General features: G+C 40.6%; 1 protein-coding gene across 26 annotated transcripts in view; it reads right to left on the minus strand.

Moving 5' to 3' along the window:
* The window catches only part of LOC149124908 (rho GTPase-activating protein 20-like), an 82,164-nt gene that overhangs the window by 38,936 nt on the left and 21,004 nt on the right, over positions 1–22,224 (minus strand). For 4 of the 26 annotated variants that reach the window (XM_089302028.1, XM_089302026.1, XM_089302029.1 and 1 more), the window contains exons 2-6: positions 14,114–14,225; positions 12,782–12,934; positions 10,831–11,025; positions 8,758–8,850; positions 619–783 (exon numbers count right to left, since the gene is read on the minus strand). Coding sequence is in view for 8 of the 26 variants with exons in the window: in XM_089302017.1 (XP_089158143.1) it covers positions 619–783; positions 6,496–6,544; positions 7,308–7,413 (320 nt within the window). In the remaining 18 variants the exon portion in view is untranslated. Of the gene's footprint in view, positions 1–618; positions 784–6,495; positions 6,545–7,307; positions 7,660–8,757; positions 8,851–10,830; positions 11,041–12,781; positions 12,935–14,113; positions 14,743–22,224 lie in introns of those variants that run through there. The other 22 variants (XR_016211634.1, XR_016211636.1, XR_016211635.1 and 19 more) reach the window with 13 other exon arrangements.

Raw genomic sequence — 22,224 nt, forward strand, 5'->3', positions numbered from 1 at the left:
GACCAGCACTGTGGCGTAGCAGGTAGAGCCACTGCCTGCAGTGCCAGCATGCCATGTGGGTGCCAGTTCAAGTCCCGGCTGCTCAACATCCAATACAGCTCTCTGCTATGGCCTGGGAAAGCATTAGAAGATGGCCCAAGTCCTTGGGCGCCTGTACCCATGTGGAAGATCTGGAAGAAGCTCCTGGATCCTGCATCCTGGATCCTGGATCCTGGCTTCAAACTGGTGCAGCTTCGGCATTTGCTGCCATCTGGAGAGTGAACCAGCGGATGGAAGACTGTCTCTGTCTCTGTGTCTCTTTCTCCCCCGCCCTTCTCTTTCTCTCACTGCCTCTACCTCTCTCTAACTCTTCCTTTAAAATAAATAAATAAATGTTCAAAGAGAGAGAGAGAGAGAGAGAGAGGAACCCTGTCTCTCCCATTCTTGATTCCACTGTCTACAGGGGCACAATACAGAATAAAACTTCCATGACTACTTGTTTAATAAGTGAAGAATGAAATCACTGGCAAAAACAAAGTAAAAACATGCTACTTGCTGAGAAAGAGTGCATGAAAATGAATTTCGTTAGAGACAATATATTTCACGATGATCAGGACAGCATGCAGCATATGCACCTACCGAATGTTCGAGATTTTCAGTACGTCCTTGTACAAAAAAGCCTGATGCTTTGTTTTCTTATTACCCGTTCTTAACTTTATCGGACCGTGCACCAGTAGTCTTCGTTCACGTCCCTTTGAAGCACTTGCATCCTCTGAAGTCCCAGCCTCTTGAAAATCATCGTCCCTGCTCAACAGCAAACACCAAAGAGTAGCTAGTCAATGGTCACAGACTAGTTTGATGCCGGTCATTAGGAGTGACACATGATAAAACTGTCATCTCAATTCCTCAGACAAGGCTCTCCAACTACAGATGCCAATGGGGTTTCAGGTTTTACAGGTCTCAAAGAGCAGGTGGCACTGAGAGAGTTGGACAGGGAACACATCCAAGGGAGAACCTAGGGCAAGTATCGTCTTACAGGAGTGCCAAAGAAGACAGCCGCTCAGACCAAGAGGTGTCAGGTAAGTGGAGAACTGAGAGGATAACAAGAAGGGAGCCATCGCTCCCATCAAACGCTATGGAAGGTAAGGCAGGTGGTTACTGAGGACTCATCATTGGACTTACTAACACGGAGGTCTTGGTAACCATGGACAACTGCTGGTGGAATGATGGAAGGGATGTTTTCCACAAAGTCTGTGGTACACAGAGGGTTCTAAAACAACCCATCCAAAAGCCGCACACCCTAATGATTGCAGCCTATGACTGTGCTATCTGCAAAAAGAGACTGTGAAGACAGAATGAATGTGATGAACCTTCAAATAGGGAGAGTACATTCCCTAGTTTAGGAGGCCTAAACTAACCCCCAAGAGGTCCCCAAATCAGAGATTATCATCTACACTGACTCAGGACATGGCACAGAAGGGGAAGCCAGAAAGAGTTGAAGGGCAAGGGAGAATGAATCTGTCATATGGGCAGGAGCTACACAGAAACATGAGACTAGATGTAGTCAGCCCCCAGGTGACAGCTGGAGGAGGAAGGTACCTCAACTACAAGTAAGGGGATTCAAACAATGTTCTGAATTAGCTCAGAAGCAGATCCTAGCCCAGAGCAATCTCCCAACATGTGGACCAAGCTTAGAGGACCCTATGAAGTGGACCCAGAGAATCCCAAATAAACCTGTGCCCTACAGGTCCGTAACAAGGAATTCCTGTGGTTTTCAATCTCTCCGTTTCTGGTCATTGTTGTACCTCTATTATTTTAACAAAAAGAATGTTGCTTCCTGAGACTAGGTGCCATTGCCATAAGCATCTAAAAATTGGAATGCGGATTTGCAATCAGCAATAAGCGAAGGCTGCAACACGTCTGAGGAGCATGAGAAAGAAAAAGCTGAAATTCTGTGGAATACACAGTTAGCAGAAATGTGCATACGAAAGATTCTGCTGGTGTGCACTTGGCAGTATTGAGGATCAAAAGTCTGTGAGAGCATTTCAGGCATGGAAAGCCAAGACACTGTGGCAAAAACATAGTCTACACGAACGATCTCTGTAGACCCCAGTGGAAAAAAGTGGCAATCAAAGAAGAGTGCACTTATCTCTAAAGGGAAGAGAGAACTTCCACTTTGCTTATGGCCTTGTCCATAGGGGAAAAAACCGCTATAATCCAAAAGTTTTCCTTTTGAAATCTGTATTTATGAAATAAACGTTTTCTATTAAAAAAGGCTTCCATAGCCTAGACAGCTCATTTCAAGAGCCTCGGGTGGTCACTGACGTCATCCATGAGAGTGTTCATTGTTAAATTAACAGCAGAATTGGAATCCCCTGGTACGAGTACTCAAACAATATATTTCACTTTGTGTTTTTATGGGGGTGCAAACTGTTGAAATCTTTACTTAATGTATACTAAACTGATCCTCTGTAAAAAAAAAAAAAAATTATCAACTCCCAACTTGACTCTCACTGGGATTAAACATGACAATAGGTCTGATCTGATTTCATCATCATTTAAAAAATATCATCTATTATTTTTCACTTTATGTTTCTGTGTGAGAGCAAACTGTTGAAATCCTTACTTAATGTATACTAAGCTGATCTTCTGTATATTAAGATAATCGAAAATGAATCTTGATGTGAATGGAAGGGGAGAGGGAGTGGGAAAGGGGAGGGTAGTGGGTGGGAGGGACGGTATGTGGGGGAAGCCATTGTAATCCATAAATCGTACTTTGGAAATTTATATTCATTAAATAAAAGTTAAAAAAAAAATTAACAGCAGAAGTCACTGTGCACTGACTCCCCATGCAGGACCTCTGTCCTCAATGAGTTGTATTGAGAGTTAACTGTAAAACCAGTTTTCAAACAGTTTGTGTATGTGCATATGTGTGCGTGTGTGTATGTGTGAAAATTGTTGACATCTTTCCTTAATATAGAGTTGGTCTTCTATGTACAAAGTTAATTGAAAATGAATCTTAATGGAGAATAGAACTGGGAAGGGGAGAGTGAGGGGGATGAGGCATGGGAGTGTGGGTGGGAGGACTGATATAGTGAGAAGAATAACTATACTCCTAAAGTTGCACTTATGAAAATTTGTATCCCTTAATAGATAGATTTTAAGAATAAAAAAAGAAAGTACTGAAGATTATTGAAAATTTCAGAGTCTGACTGTTTCTAACTGGCTGTGTATGAAAGGGAGCATGTATCATAAAAGAGAACATGTAATCTGGAACAATAGTATCAATCTGCCTGGTTTTAGTGCAAGTTAAAGTAAAATATCGAAAGCAATCTTCAACTGTGAAGTTCTCCATACTTATCTGCTGCTAATTCATTCTAAGTAAAAGCAACAGGCATGTCTTCTGCCTTTTCAAAGGAAAATTAAATCACATACCCCTGATATTCTAAAGCAGTTTACATCTCTAAAGAGTATTTCCATTCAACTACCACACTGCCCTCTGGAAAGAACACTAAGATGGACACCACAGCTGTCACTCACCAAGCTCTTAAAACATGGTTTCAGAAGAGGGAACACAAGGCAATTTTCAGCCTATCACATGTAAAACAAAATGACACAGCGATTGGTAAAGAAGTCATTGTAATGTGGTCCCCTGTTAGCATGACAATTTACATAATAGGGATACATTGATTCCCACTTAGTAAAATGCTTCCTATCTTATCTAAATTAGTGTTCAAATTGGGAGGCGAGGGGAGAGAAGTGCTAGACAACATGAAATAATGCTGGACACATCCACAAACATTTCTTAACATCACCCAGGCTTAGATATAACTGGTTGAGTTGGGACCATGTACCAATGGGGCTCTGTGGCCATAATAGGTAAAACCAGTTAGACTGAGCAGAACACAAAACTCTTTCATAAACAGGACAGCCTCTTTCGAGATCTTTTCAGAGAAAACTCTTTGCCATGAAGCCAAGGAAGTGTCTCCCCTGACAGTACAAAGCCTGCTCTTTTGAGCTCAGTAGCACTAAACCAAAGAACAAAAGTAGCTTCTCATGAAACCAGCACCAAAGTCAGGAATTACTTCCTCTGTTTTAAGGAAAACAGGACAGAACTCCTCCTGGGGTGACCAGTCTGCTTAAATGATCACAAGTAGTACAGGAAAAGGCTACCTTGCGCTGGGGACTGGCGGATGACTTCCAGAAGCTCTGACAACATTACTTTCCATGTGTTACAACTCTAGACTCTGTCGACACTATTCAACAGAGACCATGAACAAGTCCCTGAAGACTGTGGGTTCCGCAGTAGTCAAGATCACCCATCATTGTGATGTCAAGGTTCTAAGGCTCATGCCATAACTGACAAACTCTCAAACTGATATAGTGGTTTTCTAGATTTTGGCACCATCATTCAATTCTTCAAAATTAAACTGAGATGATGGTTCATTTGCATGCAGTTGTAAGAAACACAGAGAGATTTCAGCAACCTTCCCTCCAGTTTGCCCAAGCGGCAATATATTTCAAAGCTATAGTGCAATATTATTTCTTTGCATATTTTAGTATAATTATATAATATTTTATACAAAAATAGTATGTACAACATTAAAATGAATACATGATTCACCCATTTTCTGTTCTTGTAGCAAAACCCCTTAGGCTAGGTAATGTGTCAAAGAAAGAAGTTTACTTGTCTGACGGTTTTGGAGGTTGAAAAGTCCAAGAGCATGGGGCCCCACTGACTCAGCCTCTTTTCCTGGCTTATAGACAACCATCTTCACACTGTGTCCTTGCATGGCACACAAAGAGAAGGAGGTAAGGGCTTCAACAGGAGAACTGGGTGGGTGGGGGAAGAACTCTGACCATAGCAGTCTATTTTCACTTCTGTCATTGAACACTGACCTTTCGGCCCTACATACCAAATGGAGAGATAGTATCAATGTGATGCTGTGTCAATTATAAGGTTATTTTAACATATCACAAACACAAAATTCTTTTATTCAATTTCCCCCCTTAAGTGTTTAAATGGGTGATCTCTCACATCACACATAAGGGTGTTAATTGTGAAATTAACAACAGGAGTCACTGTGCATTAACTTCCCATGCAGGACCTCTGTCCTCAAATTGTTGGATTATGAGAGTTAATAGTAAAACTTGTTTGCAAAGATTTACTTCATTTTAATGTATTAAGTGGAGGATGTTATCTATGTCTCATAAGCTATAGTAATGTCTAAGTGCTCACAAAGGATGCACTATGCTTGGGTTCTTCAAAGTTGATTTTCTCAAATATATATACATACATACATACATATATAAATTAAACCTCTAAAAAAGTAAATGGTGATGAACTATCTACACAGGAAAGAAGGTTTTGTAGCAACACTGGCAGGAGGGCTGCAACCAAACTAAGTAGTTTTTGAACCCCCCCTCCTTCAGCATTCGCCATGTAGAGGGTGCTGGTAAAAGGAGTTATTCTAGAAGAGTCTCAGTGTCTCCACCTGCACAACAGAGATGATAGTGCACCTCAAAGGATTGCTGCAACTATAAAATGGGATAACAGTATAGAAAATTTAGCAAGCTAACTCACAGAATAATTCTTGCTTAATACCAAGGCTGCTTAGAAAAGACAGGGAGACATTATTTTCCAAAATAGTGAACACTATCATGGATGTTTGTCCATGGCCAAAGAGAAAGGAGGGAGAATATGTCACGCAATCAAATCCACTGAGTAACGACAAAACGTCAAACTTCTTGCAAGGTAGTTTATATATAGCCTCCCCTTGCCTCAACATCAGCTTCTGGGGTAAAAATTAGTAATTCCATTTGACAGGTGGAGAAACTGAAGCTCAGTGAAGTTGTGTGACTGGGGGCCAGATACCTAACAGTTGGTAAAGTGAGAACTCTCTAAGTCCTAAATCACACAGTGTTTCCATAGCTAAGCAGTGCCCCCCACCCCCAAGACAAGGGGAAAATATCCTTGGTATTATATACATATGCATGTATATATATTTTGCAGAATCATCTTCCTGGCATGTACCCGGGGCCTCAGTATCTTCTGCAGCTGGATTTGGTGAGCCCTCACACCCATTCATCCTTCACCCTCACAGGGCTGCTTCTGGACCCCTCGGCCTCTGTGGGCAGCTTGTTGATAACTCACAGGCAGCCAGTCTGTATTAGTGCCCAGATATGCTTTTAGTTGCCTGTTACCTTAGGCAGCCAGCCACACCTTGGCATCAGACAGGCTGGGAATAGCAGTCAATACCAAGAAAAGGTTATAATCAATGACTCTCCAGATGTCTACTTGTGCTGGCAGTTATGAGCCCTTGGGAGAACCCTTACACTCCCCATATGTTCTGGTCTCCCTCCTGAATCCCTGTAATTATCCTTTCTCATGTTGGTCCTCTGAACACCCTCATCTTTGCCTCCACCAAGGGAAACATCCTCAGTAGCTGATATCAAGCACCTGCTCCAGTGTTCCTTGCTGCCCTCTGCTGGCAAGAATAGGAAGTCATATTTTACCTCTCAGGACCATGGCACAGGGCAGGTACTTCATTGAGATGAGTCAATTCTGGAACACCAAATTGGAAGTGCTGTCACAAAACTAAGTCCATAAAATGAATACTATTTGAGAACATTTTTGAACAAATCAAAACCATTGTAAAATATCTAAGTGCACCCTGAAATGCTGCTTCTAGCTGCATCTGTCCTCTATCTTTTCATTCAAGGCAGAGTTCCAACATCACAGTGGAAAATCAGGCTCCCAATATTAATCATCATTCCCATAGTTTATAGAAATGAGCAAAAGAAATCACAAAATGGAGGATAAAGCGATAAAGCATATCCTACTCAGCCTTCCTAAAGAAACGATTAATGGTGATGATAATATACACATTAAATCAGATCTCCTAGTTCCCATGTCTGTTTCTCAAGTTGATTGAAACAGAGTAGAGGGGGATAGGATAATACGGTAAACACAAATTAAACACACAATTTGGCTACAAAAATGCATAAAGGAATGAGAGAAGAAAATCATGATGGAAGAAATGTAGTGATGCTATGACTATAATACCCTGGGCTCATAAACTACTCAAGGCAACGTCTCACGAAAAAGATTTTCTCACAATACTGCCTATTGAAACAGTGCTGAGGGAGCAGGGTGTTAGTTACTCCATTCCTTATGTCTTCATAGAGTAGACTGGCAATTGGATACACAAATATTGTAACTGCCTGGTCTTCACTTCTCCAACTTGGAATGAGATGTACATAGCATTCTATTCTTCTTGCAGCTAAGCTTGTGTGCTGATGCAGGGGACCCTCTCCTGTCACCTCACCTCTGGGAGGCAAGGGCAGATGGTAAAATAGTAGGGTCTTTGGAATTGGGACTGGAGATAGATTATGGATGTTTGAGTTTTGGCAAACTACTTCATATTTCCGCATCTCAGTTCTTATATCTGTAAAAAGAAGATAATGACTTTCAAAGTGTTGTGATGAAGTGTGAGATAAAGCATGGAATAAGATAATTCAATCCCTGATGCCTGCCTGACCCACAAACAGCACTCCAGAAACCCTGGAAGTATTCTCTCAGTGTCTAGATAGGGTTTCTCTGCCGCTCTGCTGGATGGTTCCCCCTCTGGGGCTCGCTGGGTATCAGAAGAGCTGCTTTATCACAAAGAAATACACACCTACCTCTTGGCTTCCAGCAAGTATATCCATATGTAGACAGTTTTCAAGGGTGTTTGAGATAGTATTCTTGCATGGACTTAGGTTAGGGGTTGTCCAGTTTATACTTGCAGGGTTTTGGGTACACAGATAATATTCTAAGACAACATAGATTCAGAACGGGTGTTTGGCTCAGCAGTTAAGATGCCAGCATCTTCTACCACAGTGCCAGTATCAAGTCCCAGATCAACTGCCCATTCCACCTTACTACATATACTCCTTCTAGGAGGCAGGACTGCTGGCTCAAGTGCCTGGATCCTTGCCACCAATGTGGGACACCTGAGCTGAGTTCTTTAAACCTGGCATCAGCCTGATCTACCCCCTCACTACTCCAGGAACTTGAGCAAAGAACCAGCAAATGGAAGAACTCTACTTGTTACCCTCTCTGTCTTTCAAACACAGAACATGAATGACAACTGAAAAAAAGATTTTGATCTGGTTAAGTCCCTTTGTGGAGACAAGTTGCATACCAAAGTGCACAAATAAACATAGATGAAAATGTATTTCATACAAATAACTAAAAATACACCATGTTTCTCTTATTTAAAAATAGATCCAATGATAGAGGACAAAAATAGGTAACATGGTAACAAAAGTTGACTTGGGTTATCAGAAGGTCAACTCATTTTCCTACCTAGATGGTTTATTATGATCTTATTGCTGGGTCACAAGGTTTTGGCCAGACTGGAACACAATTGTCAACACTCATAGACACAAGGTAGCTTTTCTATGTACACTTTAAAAACAGGCACCAGCAAATACTGCTGGCTTTCAATGATGCAGAATGGAAGGATCCCTACTGTTCCAATTTTACAAAATATAAATAAAAAATCTGAAAGAGAGAGGAGAGTATCCATTCTACAGTTATTCCAACATAAATGCTTATTATGGTGATAGTGAACAAAATTACTTGAAATACAATTTCACATATTTCACAGATTATTTACAAGTAATCAAAACAGAATTCCTCAAATTCCTCAAGGACTCTCTGGATCTGATGCTCATTTGAATACTTTTCTGAGTAGATAGAAAATTGAGTTTCACACCAGTCACAGATCTTACCTGATGGATTCTTTAAGCAAACAAAGATTAAGATAAAGGCTTCTGTCTTCTGTTTCCTTTCATTCTTTAGTCAATCATCTAATAGTGGAACACCTGAGGAAAGTGTAAATAGAAATCACACAATCAGACATGGGTAAATTTTGAAAGCATGTGAAGGGAATCTCCTGTGTCCTGGACACTCAATTGCTCAAAGGATGCAAAAGGTGAAAAGAAAATGGTTCAGAAACACTTTATTGGATGTGCTGTTGGGAAGCCACAGGATGAACTTCCTTGGCTGGGGAATGAAGGGAGGGACCATGGAAATGTCAAACTACAGCACAACTGGGATACCCATCAAGCCCACAGTTCAGCTTCCTCAGTAATGCATGACATTAAATGAAATTACTCAAATAAAGAACCTAGAAACAACAAAGCAGTGTGTTACTCAGTGTATTAATATTCTTGAATTGAGAAATCCCCCATGTGAACTTCCTACTCGAAAAGCTGAATATCACAGTCTTAGTGAGCTTGAAGAAATTCATCTTAATTTAAACCTGACAGCATTAGTCACACCTGGTTGGGAATTTAGGCGTTACAGCGTAGCATTCTACCACCATTCTGTTCTTTCACATACAAGACATGGGGAAAATATTAAACACTACAATTGAAATGAAATTGCAAATGGAAGCAGAAGGGAAAAATGTCTCTGTGGGAATATGTACCCTATGATGCTAATGGTCTCTGAGCCTATATTTTAAAACAGGGTCGTGATAATGATCAGAAGAAGCTTCACTGCATTCTAATTATAAAGGCAGCTTCCGTTCAGCACGTATGTTTATATAGTGAGAAAATGATTAACAAGACAGGTGTGGAACCCTTGTTCTACTATGAGCCTTTTTATACACTCTAAGCAAAATACTACATTTTTAAAAACCTTCCTGCCCAAGTTTTCAGATCAAAATTCTCCCAGATAATACCTCAAAGAAATGGCAAGCTGTGGTTTAGAAAAATATGGAATTGACATAAATTTGGAGAAATCTCCAACGTGAGATGGTATGGATGAAAACAAATCATGATATTTTTCAAGAGAGCTTAAACTTGAAAGAAATCAACAACTCTCTGAGCTAGGGGAGTCTTCAATAGTGGTGCCCAAGAGTAAATTGTGATCTGTTACAAGGCTGGCAAATGACAACTACTGGGTCAAAAACAGGTCAAATACTTAACGTTACCCATGGTCATTCACTCACACAATATTGTCTCTGACAGTTTCAGGCTACAAGGTAAAGTTTCGGGCTACCCAAGTAAAGTGAAAGATAACAACATGTAAAGATTCTTTTTCTTGTCAGTCCTCCCCCCAAAATAGTTAACGATTTACACTGTACTAGATATTATAATGTCATCCAGAGTTGGTCTAGAGTATGCAGGAATATATGACCAGATGAAATGGAAGTAATATACCATTATACATAAGGAATGTGAGTATCTTTGGAATTTATTATCCACAGGTGAGTGCAACCGATCCTCAAGGACCAGAGAGACAACTGTACTCTCTGGCTTGGCCATGAGACATGGCAAATATGGAAACGTTGGCGAAAGGTAGTGTGAATGATTCTGAGTTAATCTTAAGAGTCCAGGGTAGCCACTAGCCCTCCAATGGCAGAATGAGAACTGTGAAAGAGACCCACTCTAGCTATCTACAAATTTGCATGAGAAACAAAACACTCATTGAGTCAGCCTGGTGTCACAGTGGGTTAAGCCACCATTTGTGATGCCCAAGTCAAAATGGTGGTACAAGTCCCAGCTGCTCTGCTTCCAATCCAGCTCCCTGCAAACGTACCTGTGAGACTGATGGATCATTGCTACCCATGTGGGAGACCCGGGGGTAGATCCATGATCCTTTTTTTCAGCCTGGCCCAGACCTAGCTGTTGCAGGCATTTGGAGGAGTGAACAGATTTTTGATATCTCTATCTATCTACCTATCTACCTACCTCTCTTTCTCTATCCCCTCCGTGTGTGCATATATGTGTATATGTATGCATATGTGCATCACTCGGACTTTCAAAAAGTAAACAGACAGAACAAAAAATACTTACTGTTGATATTCTCTGTTTGAATGTAGCAAAATCCAAATTTCATGGGTGAGTATACTCTGCTTAAGCTTTCCCATAGAGGCTGGCTTCTCAGATTGACAACACTAGGAAAAGCATCTCACTCAAAGTTCAGGTGTGGTTTAAGTCTCAACTTCTGATGTTGATGGGCTCAACTGCAACAGGTGTTCATTCCTCTACCTATGATAAGAAAAACTGAGTGATAGCTAATCCAGACCAGTGGCCCACCACACTCTTAGAATGCTGCATTTTCTGTGTAGAGCAATGTGTGGATGTCAGCCGTGACTCCTCAGCTTTTGGTTTAAATGTCTTCTACATAAGGGAAGCCTCCCAGCACAGGAGGTTGAGACAAGTTTGCTTGATGTTGCAGTGGATTAGTCCACCACCACTTGTGATGCCACACTCCATATTGGAATGCTGATTTGAGATCCAGCTGCCCTTCTATCTAGCCCCTTACTAGAGAACCTAGAAAAGCAATGGACTATGGTCCAAGGACTTGGGCCCCTAGCTACTTACGTGGGAAGCCCTGCCGTAGTTCTAGGATCTTGATCTGACTTGGTCCAGTGCTGTCTATTGTAGATATTTGGGTAGTGAACCACTGGTTTTGAGGTATACATCTCTCTCTCTCTCTCTCTCTCTCTCTCTCTCCCTCTCTCTCTCTCTCCATCCCTCTCTCTCCCTCTGTCCATAGTCATTCTAAATTTCAACTAAATAAATAAAATAGGACATTGAAAACCCCACAAGAGTGTACAGCAACACATAGATGATATAAAGCTCTAAGAATTTGTGCTAAAGATGCTAGCTGACAGGGAATGAACAAAATGCATGTCAACCTTTAAAAATGTCATTTCACAGAACGCCTAGTGAAACACCTCATGATGTGAAAAGGCATACAGAGCTTTCATTGCCACTTTTCCTGAAATGATCAAGCTCACTAACGTCAATAGCTCCCTTACTTCATAACGATTTTCAGGGTCCACACATTTGCAATGAGAACCCAGAAGCTGCCCTTGCTCTCAGGTTTTCAGCCTTTCCTGTGATTCCTTTTGCTACCTTTCTGAACCCAGTTTGGGCTGTTTTAAAGGTGAATGGCTCAGCTAAAGCAAAACCGGTGCTACAGAAGGAGCTGGAAACAACAGACTGGTTGGCATCTCCTACTACTGAGACCAACATTTCATTCTAGGGCATTACTTTCTGGACTTCACTTCTAGATGCACTACTATAATTAATCATATATGTAGTAATAATAAGATCATTGCTTTGCCAAATATAGACAGGAAAGACTGACATTTAAAGTGTCATGGAGTGTTTTGGGGAAGATCTCATTATTGCCATTGTTTACCAAATTGACATATAATGTTTCAGGCAGTCTCTGCTTTCTAGAAGAATTTTTTAACATATTTCATAAAAAGACTACCAGAATTTTTATCTCCATGTTTTACTAAAACACCATGCCTGCTTTCCTTCTGAATCCACGTTTCAAGTGTTAGAGGTACTGAACAGCCCTAGAGTTCAACTGAATGTTTCAGTCTTAACAGAGCTCACTGAGGCTATTTGGAAACCTAGATGTCTGACTGCTCCTAATCAACGCTACTTCCATTTGTGTATGAGTAATTCCCTTATCAGCAAACTCCATTTGTTGGGTGATCTGTTCTAGCCCCCTGAAATCCCACTAGGTAATTCCAACAACTCTCAGGTTATGGTGTTTCATAAAAGCATTCCTGTAACCATCATTACATATTGATATCTATTTGTTTAGCACTATGAGATGAAGGAATGCAAGAGATTCCCCCCTATTCTTAAAAAGCACACAATTGGATTAGAACCGTAATCTTGGTTAATACCATAATTATTTGGCTATAATTATGGTTAAACCACAATCTTGCATAATTACAAACAGAAAAATATGCATAATTAAATGAACCAGTTTGCTTACTGCATGATCCTCAGTCACGTATTTTCCTCTTTTCAGATCTCAAGTTCCAGAGAGGCCAGGACCTTGCTGAATTCGTCCTGGCACTTGGCACACAGTATTCTGCACACTCACAGATGCTCAATAAGTCATTTTTGATGAATGGATGTGCATTTGCTTAATAAAGGTGAAGATTAAATGAGTTACATACATGAAGACCTTAGGACAACATCTATTATTAAGACATTAATATAGTAAAATATTGGCCGGCGCTGCGGCTCAAAAGGCTAATCCTCCGCCTGCGGCGCCGGCACACCAGGTTCTAGTCCCAGTCTGGGCGCTGGATTCTGTCCCGGTTGCTCCTCTTCCAGGCCAGCTCTCTGCTGTGGCCCAGGAAGGCAGTGGAGGATGGCCCGGGTGCTTGGGCCCTGCACCCGCATGGGAGACCAGGAGAAGCACCTGGCTCCTGGCTTCGGATCAGCGCAGTGCAGCGGCCGCAGCAGCCACTGGAGGGTGAACCAACAGTAAAGGAAAACCCTTCTCTCTCTCTCTCTTTCACTGTCCACTCTGCCTGTTAAAAAAAAAATTGAAAAAATAAAATATAAAAAAAATTATAGTAAAATATTATCAAATGGATAAGATTTAGAATAGAGATTAGAATAGACATTCTAAAATTTATTTTAAAGTGACCTTGGAAAAAATAGGTGATAACAGAAAGAATACACCTTATGACACTATTGATGAAGGCAATGTATTAAGCATGCTGTTTAAATACATAAAGACTAAAGGTGTATAACAGCACTGCAATCCAACATTTGTTAAACAAAACCCAAATAACATTTTTTATTTCAAAATAATGCATACTTTAAAACTGTTGTTAGGAGAGGAAGGGGGATGTAAATTAACACTTATCTAATCAACTGAAAGTATCTTCGGAGTTATTCAAAGACTCCCGAAGTAACTAAGAGGAATGCTCTGATTTCATAGCAAAGTATGTCTAGAATGATGCTCAACAGTATAATGTTCATGGAATCATGAGCATTCTCCACCCAGGGTGACTGAGACCTTCAGAAGTTTACACAATATATTGGGAATTTCATACATTTAAATGAAGTATGAGTATCATAACGATACATGTCAATCTAGGAAAGCATCTGCAATCATCCTTTATAGGTAAAAATGTGTCTGAACAATTGATTAAATGGGCCATCTAGTATACCACGCGTATATGAATAGTTAAGTTCAAAATCCAATGCTATAGACTAAAAGCGATTATGTTAAAAGTATCCTACCTAGATAAATAAATGACAGACTCACTAGCCTTTCTAGCCATGATGACTCTCCAGGTGAACTCACCTCAAGCAAAGGAGCTCCTCCATCTCTCTACAGAAATGAACAGGAAATGCAAGAAGCAGCACCTGCTGCAGAGACCCAATTCCCACTTCACGGATGTCAAGTGCCCAGGATGCTGTAAGATAACCACGGACTTTAGCCATGTGCAAATTGTAGTTTTGTGTGTTGGCTGCTGCACTGTCCTCTGCCAGTCTAAAGGAGACAAAGCAATGTTTACAGAAGAAAATTCATATCTCATAAAACATACCTGAGAAACAAATGGTACTTCATATGAATCTAATTCCAAATAATTAGGACTCATGTGGTAATAAAAGGAAATTTAGGAGGAAATTACCAAAGTAGGATAGTCTTATTCCTGCCAAACCGTTCATCATCATAGTCTGATCACACTCAATATCAAAGTGCCATCTTTCAAGGACCCCAACCACTTTTTTTTTGGACAGGCAGAGTTAAACAGTCAAAGAGACACAGAGAAAGGTCTTCCTTTACTGTTGGTTCACCCCCCAAATGGCTGCTACGGCTGGTGCGCCGCGTCGATCCGAAGCCAGGATCAGGTGCTTCCTCCTGGTCTCCCACGTGGGTGCAGGGCCCAAGCACTTGGGCCATCCTCCACTGCCTTCCCGGGCCACAGCAGAGAGCTGGACTGGACTGGCGCCCGAACCAGGACTAGAACCCGGGTGCTGGTGCTGCAGGCAGAGGATTAGATAGTGAGCCATGGCACCAGCCTGACCCCAACCACTTTTAATATATGAGGTGACTCCCACCAGTTCCTGAGCCGAATACTTTGATAACCAATCCATAACACACAGCAACATATTCCTTTACATTGTTCAATTATCTCTAATTTTTGAAATCTATAGGGAAAGAAAGTGGTTTTCCATCTGCAGGATCACTCTCCAAATGCCCACAGCAGCTGTGGCTACACTTGGCCAAGTTCAGAAGCCTGGATCTCCAGCCAAGTCTCCTGGGAGGGTGGCAGAGTCCAAGTATTTGAATCAACAATGGATGCCTCTCAGAATGCGCATTAGCAGCAAACTGCATTAGAAGCAGAGGCAGAGGCAGGACTGAACACAGGTACTCTGTGTTCACTCTTCTCATGCCCCACATTCCACCATCAGCACATTTCCACCACTGTTATTTTGTATCTCCTTTCAAAAGCAAGAAAACTTGCCCCATACATGGTCAAGCTCTGGTTTTCACATTCACAGTACTTGGTCTTGGGTTCCAAGATGGCGGAGTAGGGAGGGAGCCTACTGCTCTAGCCCAGGAGAAGATAGCTTTAAAACAAGTGGAGAGAGTATAGTCTCAGAGAAGAGTTAGGGAGAAAACAGCAAAGGAAATACTACCAAAATTAAAGGGACATGGTGGACATACATAGATGGTGTGGGTGCCCAGGCTCAGGTCTCCAGCAGCAGAGCCTACACACCAGCATTGGAAAGGGGGGGGGGGGTGAGACCAGACTACAGCAGCCCAAGCCAGTGGCAAAAATAGCTGCAAGAAGAACCTAGAGGGAACCCAGCTTGGAACCCCATGGGGGATAGTGTACCGGCTAAACTAGAGGAGGAAAATGAAAAAGGACAATCACTTTACAATGGCATCCTGTAACAAGCCGATGAGCAGGTGTCATTTTGGACATATGTAACAGCTGTGCCAGCTCGTGTCCATGCCCAGCAACTAGTTGAGTGCAGACCCTGACTGGTGGGGAGAACTAACAGGGGGATAGGAGCCTGTGACTATGTGAGGCTTCTCTACTGGGACTGTGAAAAAAACTGAGGGAGTGTGGGAGGGAGCATGGCTCGGACTCTGGGCACTCACACTGGGAGACTCCACACGCTCAGGGCTTCCTGGTTACCTGGAGAGAGACATCGCTGGAGAATCTGAACTTACACTGAGGACTGCACAGATCCTTTGTGTGCTCCTTGGGACAGAGTGGATGAATATTATAGCCACTGGGGCTAGCGCTGAGGTACTGGACTCCATTAAGGAGAGGAGCTCAGCTGAGCAGAAAAACTTTCCCTTCTGATAAAAAAGAGAGAGCGAGATTTATCATGCCCAACCTGGGTGTGTCAACATAGGCATGCCCTTAACCCTGGAGAACTGAACAGAGCTCTCCGGCCACATCCACTACAAGCCTCTATAGAGATTCAAAAGCAGACATTCCACTTATCTACACAGTCACAGTACAAATATAAAACACACCAGAGCAAAAAAGGAAAAAAAAAAAAGAACAATGAGTATCTCCACAAATGCCAAACAACAAATGCAGCAATTCAAGAAACAAGAAGGAGGAAGACAACATGAAGTCCCCAAAACAACACAATGCTTCCATGCTAGATTGTGAAGATGATGAGATGGAAGAAATGCAAGAAACGGAGCTCAAAAAATTGATCATAAGATTACACAGAAATAATCAGAAGCAAACGCACAAACTACTGAAATCCATACAGCATATGAAAGGAAATTTCTCCCATGAAATTGAGATCAGAAGGAGAAATCCAAACGAAATGAAGAATTCAACAGAACAAATACAAAAATGCAACTGAGAGCCTTAACAATAGAATTGGTGAAGCAGAAGAAAGACTGTAAGACTTAGAAGACAAAGCACAGGAAAGAATACAGTCAAACCAAAGACAAGAAGAGGAAATTAGAAACCTAAAAAACACGGTTGGGAATATACAGGATACTATAAACACACACACACACACACACACACACACACATTTGGGTTCTAGGAGTTCCTGAAGGCATGGAGAGAGAGAAAGGATTAGAAAGCCTTTTTAGGGAAATATTAACAGAAACCTCCCTAGTCTGGAGAGATAAAAAGACATCCAAGTACAGGGAACATACAGGAAATCTAATAGACATGGCCAAAAAATACCCTCACCACAACACACTGTAATCAAACTCACCACAGTAAAACCTAAAGAGAAGATTCTAAAACATGCATGAGAGAAACGCCAGATTACTTTCAGAGAATCTCCAGTTAGACTCACAGCAGACATCTCATCAGAAACCCTACAAGCTAGGAGAGAATGGTGAAACTTAGTCCAAGTCTTAAGAGAAAAAAACTGTCATCCCAGAATATTATACCCTGCAAAAAGATCTCATTTATGAATGAAAATGAAATAAAGACCTTCCCTAACAAAGAGAAATTAAAACAATCTGTTGCCACCTGTCCAGCCCAACAAAAAATGCTTAAGGATGAGTCGCACACAGAAACACTGTCATCACTATGAAAGAAGGTGAAGGAAGAAAATCAATCAGTGAAAGCTCAAAGAAAATTCAAACTAAAAAATGGGAATATTTTTGGAAAAACGGCAGGAAAAAGTGATTACATATCAATAGTCACCTTGAATATAAATGGCCTCAACTCCCCCATTAAAAGGCACAGACTGGCTGAATGGATTTAAAAAAACATCTATTTGCTGCCTACAAGATTCACATCTCATCAAGAAAGATGCATGCAGACTGAAAGTGTAAGGGTGGAAAAAGATATGCCATGCCAACAGAATCCAAAAGGAGGTAGTGTAGCCATCCTAATATTAGACAAAATAGACTTTAACACAAAAACTGTTGAAAGAGACAAAGGATAGTCTTGGTGCTGTGGCACAGTGGGTTAACACCCTGGTCTGAAGCGCCAGCATCCCATATGGACACCGGTTTGAAACCTCGCTGCTCCACTTCCAATCCAGCTCTCTGCTATGGCCTGGGAAAGCAGGAGAAAGGTGGCCCAAGTCCATCAGCGCAGCTCCAGTCATTGTAGCCAATTGGGGAGTGAACCAGCAGATGGAAGACTGACTGACCGCTCTCTCCTGATCTCTCTCTCTCTCCCGATCTCTCTCTCTCTGCCTCTCTCTATGTAACTCTTTCAAATAAATCAATCTTCTTTTTTCTTTTTTAAAAACTTTTATTTTTAAATATAAATATAAATTCTGAAAGTACAACTTTTGGATTATAGCGGCTTTCCCCCTCATAACCTTCCTCCCATCTCCCACTCCCTCTCCTATCCCATTCTTCATCAAGATTCATTTTCAATTATTTTTATGTACAGAAGGTCAACTTGGTATATACTAAGATTTCAACAGTTTGCACCTACACAGATACACAATGTATATAGTACTGTTTGAAGATTAGTTTTACCATTAATTTGCATAGTACAACATATTAGGGACAGAGATCCTACATGGGGAGCAAGTGTACAGTGACTCCTGTTGTTGATATAACAATTGACACTCTTATTTATGACACTAGTCTTGTTTATGTGGTCCCTTTGACATTTAATCCTATCTTTCTGATCAATTATGAACTGAAACTGATCACTTTGGCTAGTAAGATGGCATTGGTACATGCCACCTTGATGGCAATGATTTGGAATCCCATGGAACATTTCTAGCTCTACCATTGGGGTAAGTCCGAGAGAACATGTGCCAAACTATACATCTCTTCCCTCTCTTATTCCCACTCTTATATTTAACAGGGATCACTTTTCAGTTAAATTTAAACACCTAAGAATATTTGTGTGTAAATGAAAGAGTTCAACCAATAGTATTAAGTAGAAAAAAAATACTAAAGGGAATAAAACAGTAAGTTTTTCCTTGACAGTCAGGACAAGCACTGATCGAGTCATTGTTTCTCATAGTGTCCATTTCACTTCTACAGATTTCCTTTTAGATGCTAAGTTAGTTGTCACTGATCAGGGAGAACATATGATATTTGTCCCTTTGGGACTGGCTTATTTCACTATGTATGGTGTTTTCCAGATTCCTCCATTCTGTTTCAAATGACCAAATTTCATTTTTTACTGCTGTATAGTATTCTATAGAGTACATATTCCATATTTCTTTAGCCAGTCTACTGTTGATGGGCATTTAGGATGATTCCATGTTTTAGCTATTGTGAATTGAGCTGCAATAAACACTGAAGTGCAGACAGATCTTTTATCAAATAAATAAATCTTTAAGAGGGGGGGCACTATGTAATGATTAGGGGATCAATTCAACAGGAACATGTAACTACTATAAATATATATGCACCTAATCACAGGGCAACTGGCTATTTAAAAGAAATGTTAAAGGATTTAAAGGGAGACTTAGACTCCAGTGCAATAGTAATGGGGAACTTCACTACTCCACTTTAAGCAATGGACAGATCAACCAGAAAGAACATCAACAGGAGAAGAGCAGATTTAATCGACGCTATACACCAAATGGACCTAACAGAGATCTAGAAAACTTTTCGCCCTACAGTCGCAGAATACACATTCTTATCAGCAGTGCATGAAACTTTCTCTAGGACTGACCACATATGAGGCCATAAAGGAAGTTTTAGCAAATTCCAAAAAAATCAAAATCATACCATGTGTCTTCTAAGACCACAATGGAATGAAGCTGGAAATCAGCAACTCAGGAATCTCTAGAGCATATACAAACATGGAGACTGAACAACATGCTCCTGAATGAACAGTGGGTCAAACAAGAAGTCAACAGAGAAATCAAAAAATTTCTGGAAACAAAGGAAGACAACAACATAACATATCAAAACTTATGGGATATAGCAAAGCAGTGTTAAAAACAAAGTTTATAGCAATAGCTGCCGAAATCACAAAACTGGAAAAGCACCAAATAAATGAGCTACGTGCATCTCAAGGATCTGGAAAAAACAACAGTAAACCAAACCCAAAACTAGTAGGAAACAAGAAAAAAATTAGAGGAGAAATCAACAAAATTGAATTAAAAAATATAAAAGATCAGCAAAACGAAGAGCTAATTTCTTAAAAAAAAAATAAACAAAACTGACACACCATTGCCCAACTAACCAAAAAAAAAGACCCAATTCAATAAAATTAGAGATGAAAAAGGAAATGGACAACACACACCACAGAAATAAACAAAATCCTCAGAAATGACTACAAAGAGCTGTATACCAACAAACTGGGAAATGTAGAAGAAATTCCTAGACACATATAAGCTACCTAAATTGAGGCATGAAGACATAGGAAACTTAAACAGACTCGTAACCAAGACAGAAGTTGAATCATTAATAAAGGCCCTCCCCACAAAAAAGCCCAGGACTGGATGGCTGCACTGCTGAATTCTACCAGACATTTAAAGAAGAATTCACTGCAATTCTTCTGAAGCTATTCAAAACAGTTGAGAGGGAATCCTCCCAAATTCATTCTACAAAACCAGCACCACCTTAATTCCTAAACCTGAAAAAGATGCAACAGAGAAAGAGAATTACAGGCCAATTTCCCTGAAAAACATACATGCAAAAATCCTCAACAACTTCTAGCCAATTGAATCCAACATCAGAAAGATCACTCACCCAGACCAACTGGGATTTATCCCTGGTATGCAGGGATGGCTTAACATTCACAAATCAATCCATGTGATACATCACATTAGAAAAATGCTGACAAAAACCGTATGACTATCTCAATAGATGCAGAGAAAGCATCTGATAAAATACAACAGCCATTAATGACGAAAACTCTAAGCAAATTGGGCAAAACTTGGAATACAGTACCAGACAGGGATGGCCACTCTCACCACTGCTACTCAATATAGTCCTGGAAGTTTCAGCCAGAGCCTTAAGGCAAGAAAAAGAAATCAAACGGATACCAATTAGAAAAGAGGAAATCAAAATTTCCTAGCTACAGATGACATGATTCTATACGTAGGGGATTCAAAAAAATGCCACCAAGACTCTACTGGAACTTATAGGAGAGTTTGGTAAAGTAGCAGGATATAAATTCAACACACAAAAATCAACAGCCTTTGTATACACAAACAATGCCAGCTGAGAAAGAACTTCTAAGATCGAACCCATTCATAATAGCTACAAAAAGTCAAATACTTTGGAATAAATATAAGCAAGGATGTCACAGATCTCTCCAATGAGAATAACAAAACATTACAGAAAGAAATAGAAGAAGATACCAAAAAATGGAAAAACCTTCCATGTTCATGGTTTGGTGGAGGCAATATCATCAAAATGTCCATTCTTCTGAAATCAATTTAAAAATTCAATGCAATTCTGATCAAAACACCAAAGACAATCTTCTCAGATCTAGAAAAATGATGCTGAAATGCATATGAAGACACAGGAGACCTCGAATAGCTCAAGTCAGCTTATACAACAAAAATAAAGCCAGAGGCAGCACGATACCAGTTTTCCAGACATACTCCAAGGCAGTTATAATCAAAATAGTCTGGTACTGGTACAAAAACAGATGGATAGAACAATGAAACACACAGACTAGACACACCAGAAATCAATCTGCACATCTACAACCAATTTATATTTGATTAAGGAGCCAAAAAACTGATCCCAGGAGCAAGGACAGTCTCTTCCTGAAATGGTGCTGGAAAAACTCGACTTCCATACACAGAAGTATGAAGCAAGGCCCCTACCTTATCCCCTTACTCAAAAATCCACTCAACATGGATTGGAGACGTAAATCTATGACCCAACACCATCAAATTATTAGAGAACAGTGGAAAAACCCTGCAAGACATTGGCACAAGCAAAGAGTACTTGGAAAATACCCCAGAGGTGCATGCAGTCAAAGCCAAAATTAAACATGAGATTACTTCAAATTGAGAACTTCCTGTATGGCGAAAGAAACAGTCAGGAAAGTGTAGAGGCAACCAAAGGAATGGGAGAAATTATTTGCAAACTATATAACTTAAGAAGGATTAATAACCAGAATCTACAAAGAGATCAAGAAACTCCATAACAACAAAAAACAACCCAGTTAAGAGATGGGCCAAGGACTTAAACAAACATTTTGCAAAAGAGGAAATCCAAATGGCTAACAGACACATGAAAAAATGTTTAGGATCACTAACCATCAGGGAACTGCAAATCAAAACCACAATGAGGTTTCACCTCACCCCGGTTAGAATGGCTCACATACAGAAATCAGCAAACAAGAAATGCTGGTGAGGATGTAGGGGAAAAGGTACCCTAATCCACTGTTGGTGGGAATGCAAACTGGTGAAAACCACTATAGAAGACACTTTGGAGAAACCTCAGAAGTCTGAATATATTCCTACCATATGACCCAGCCATCCCACTCCTTGTAAGTTACCAAAGAGAAATGAAATCATCAC

Source organism: Oryctolagus cuniculus, chromosome 8, assembly GCF_051225735.1.
Source record: "Oryctolagus cuniculus isolate XC-2025 breed Fujian yellow rabbit chromosome 8, ASM5122573v1, whole genome shotgun sequence".
In the NCBI taxonomy this organism is placed as follows: Eukaryota; Metazoa; Chordata; class Mammalia; order Lagomorpha; family Leporidae; genus Oryctolagus; species Oryctolagus cuniculus.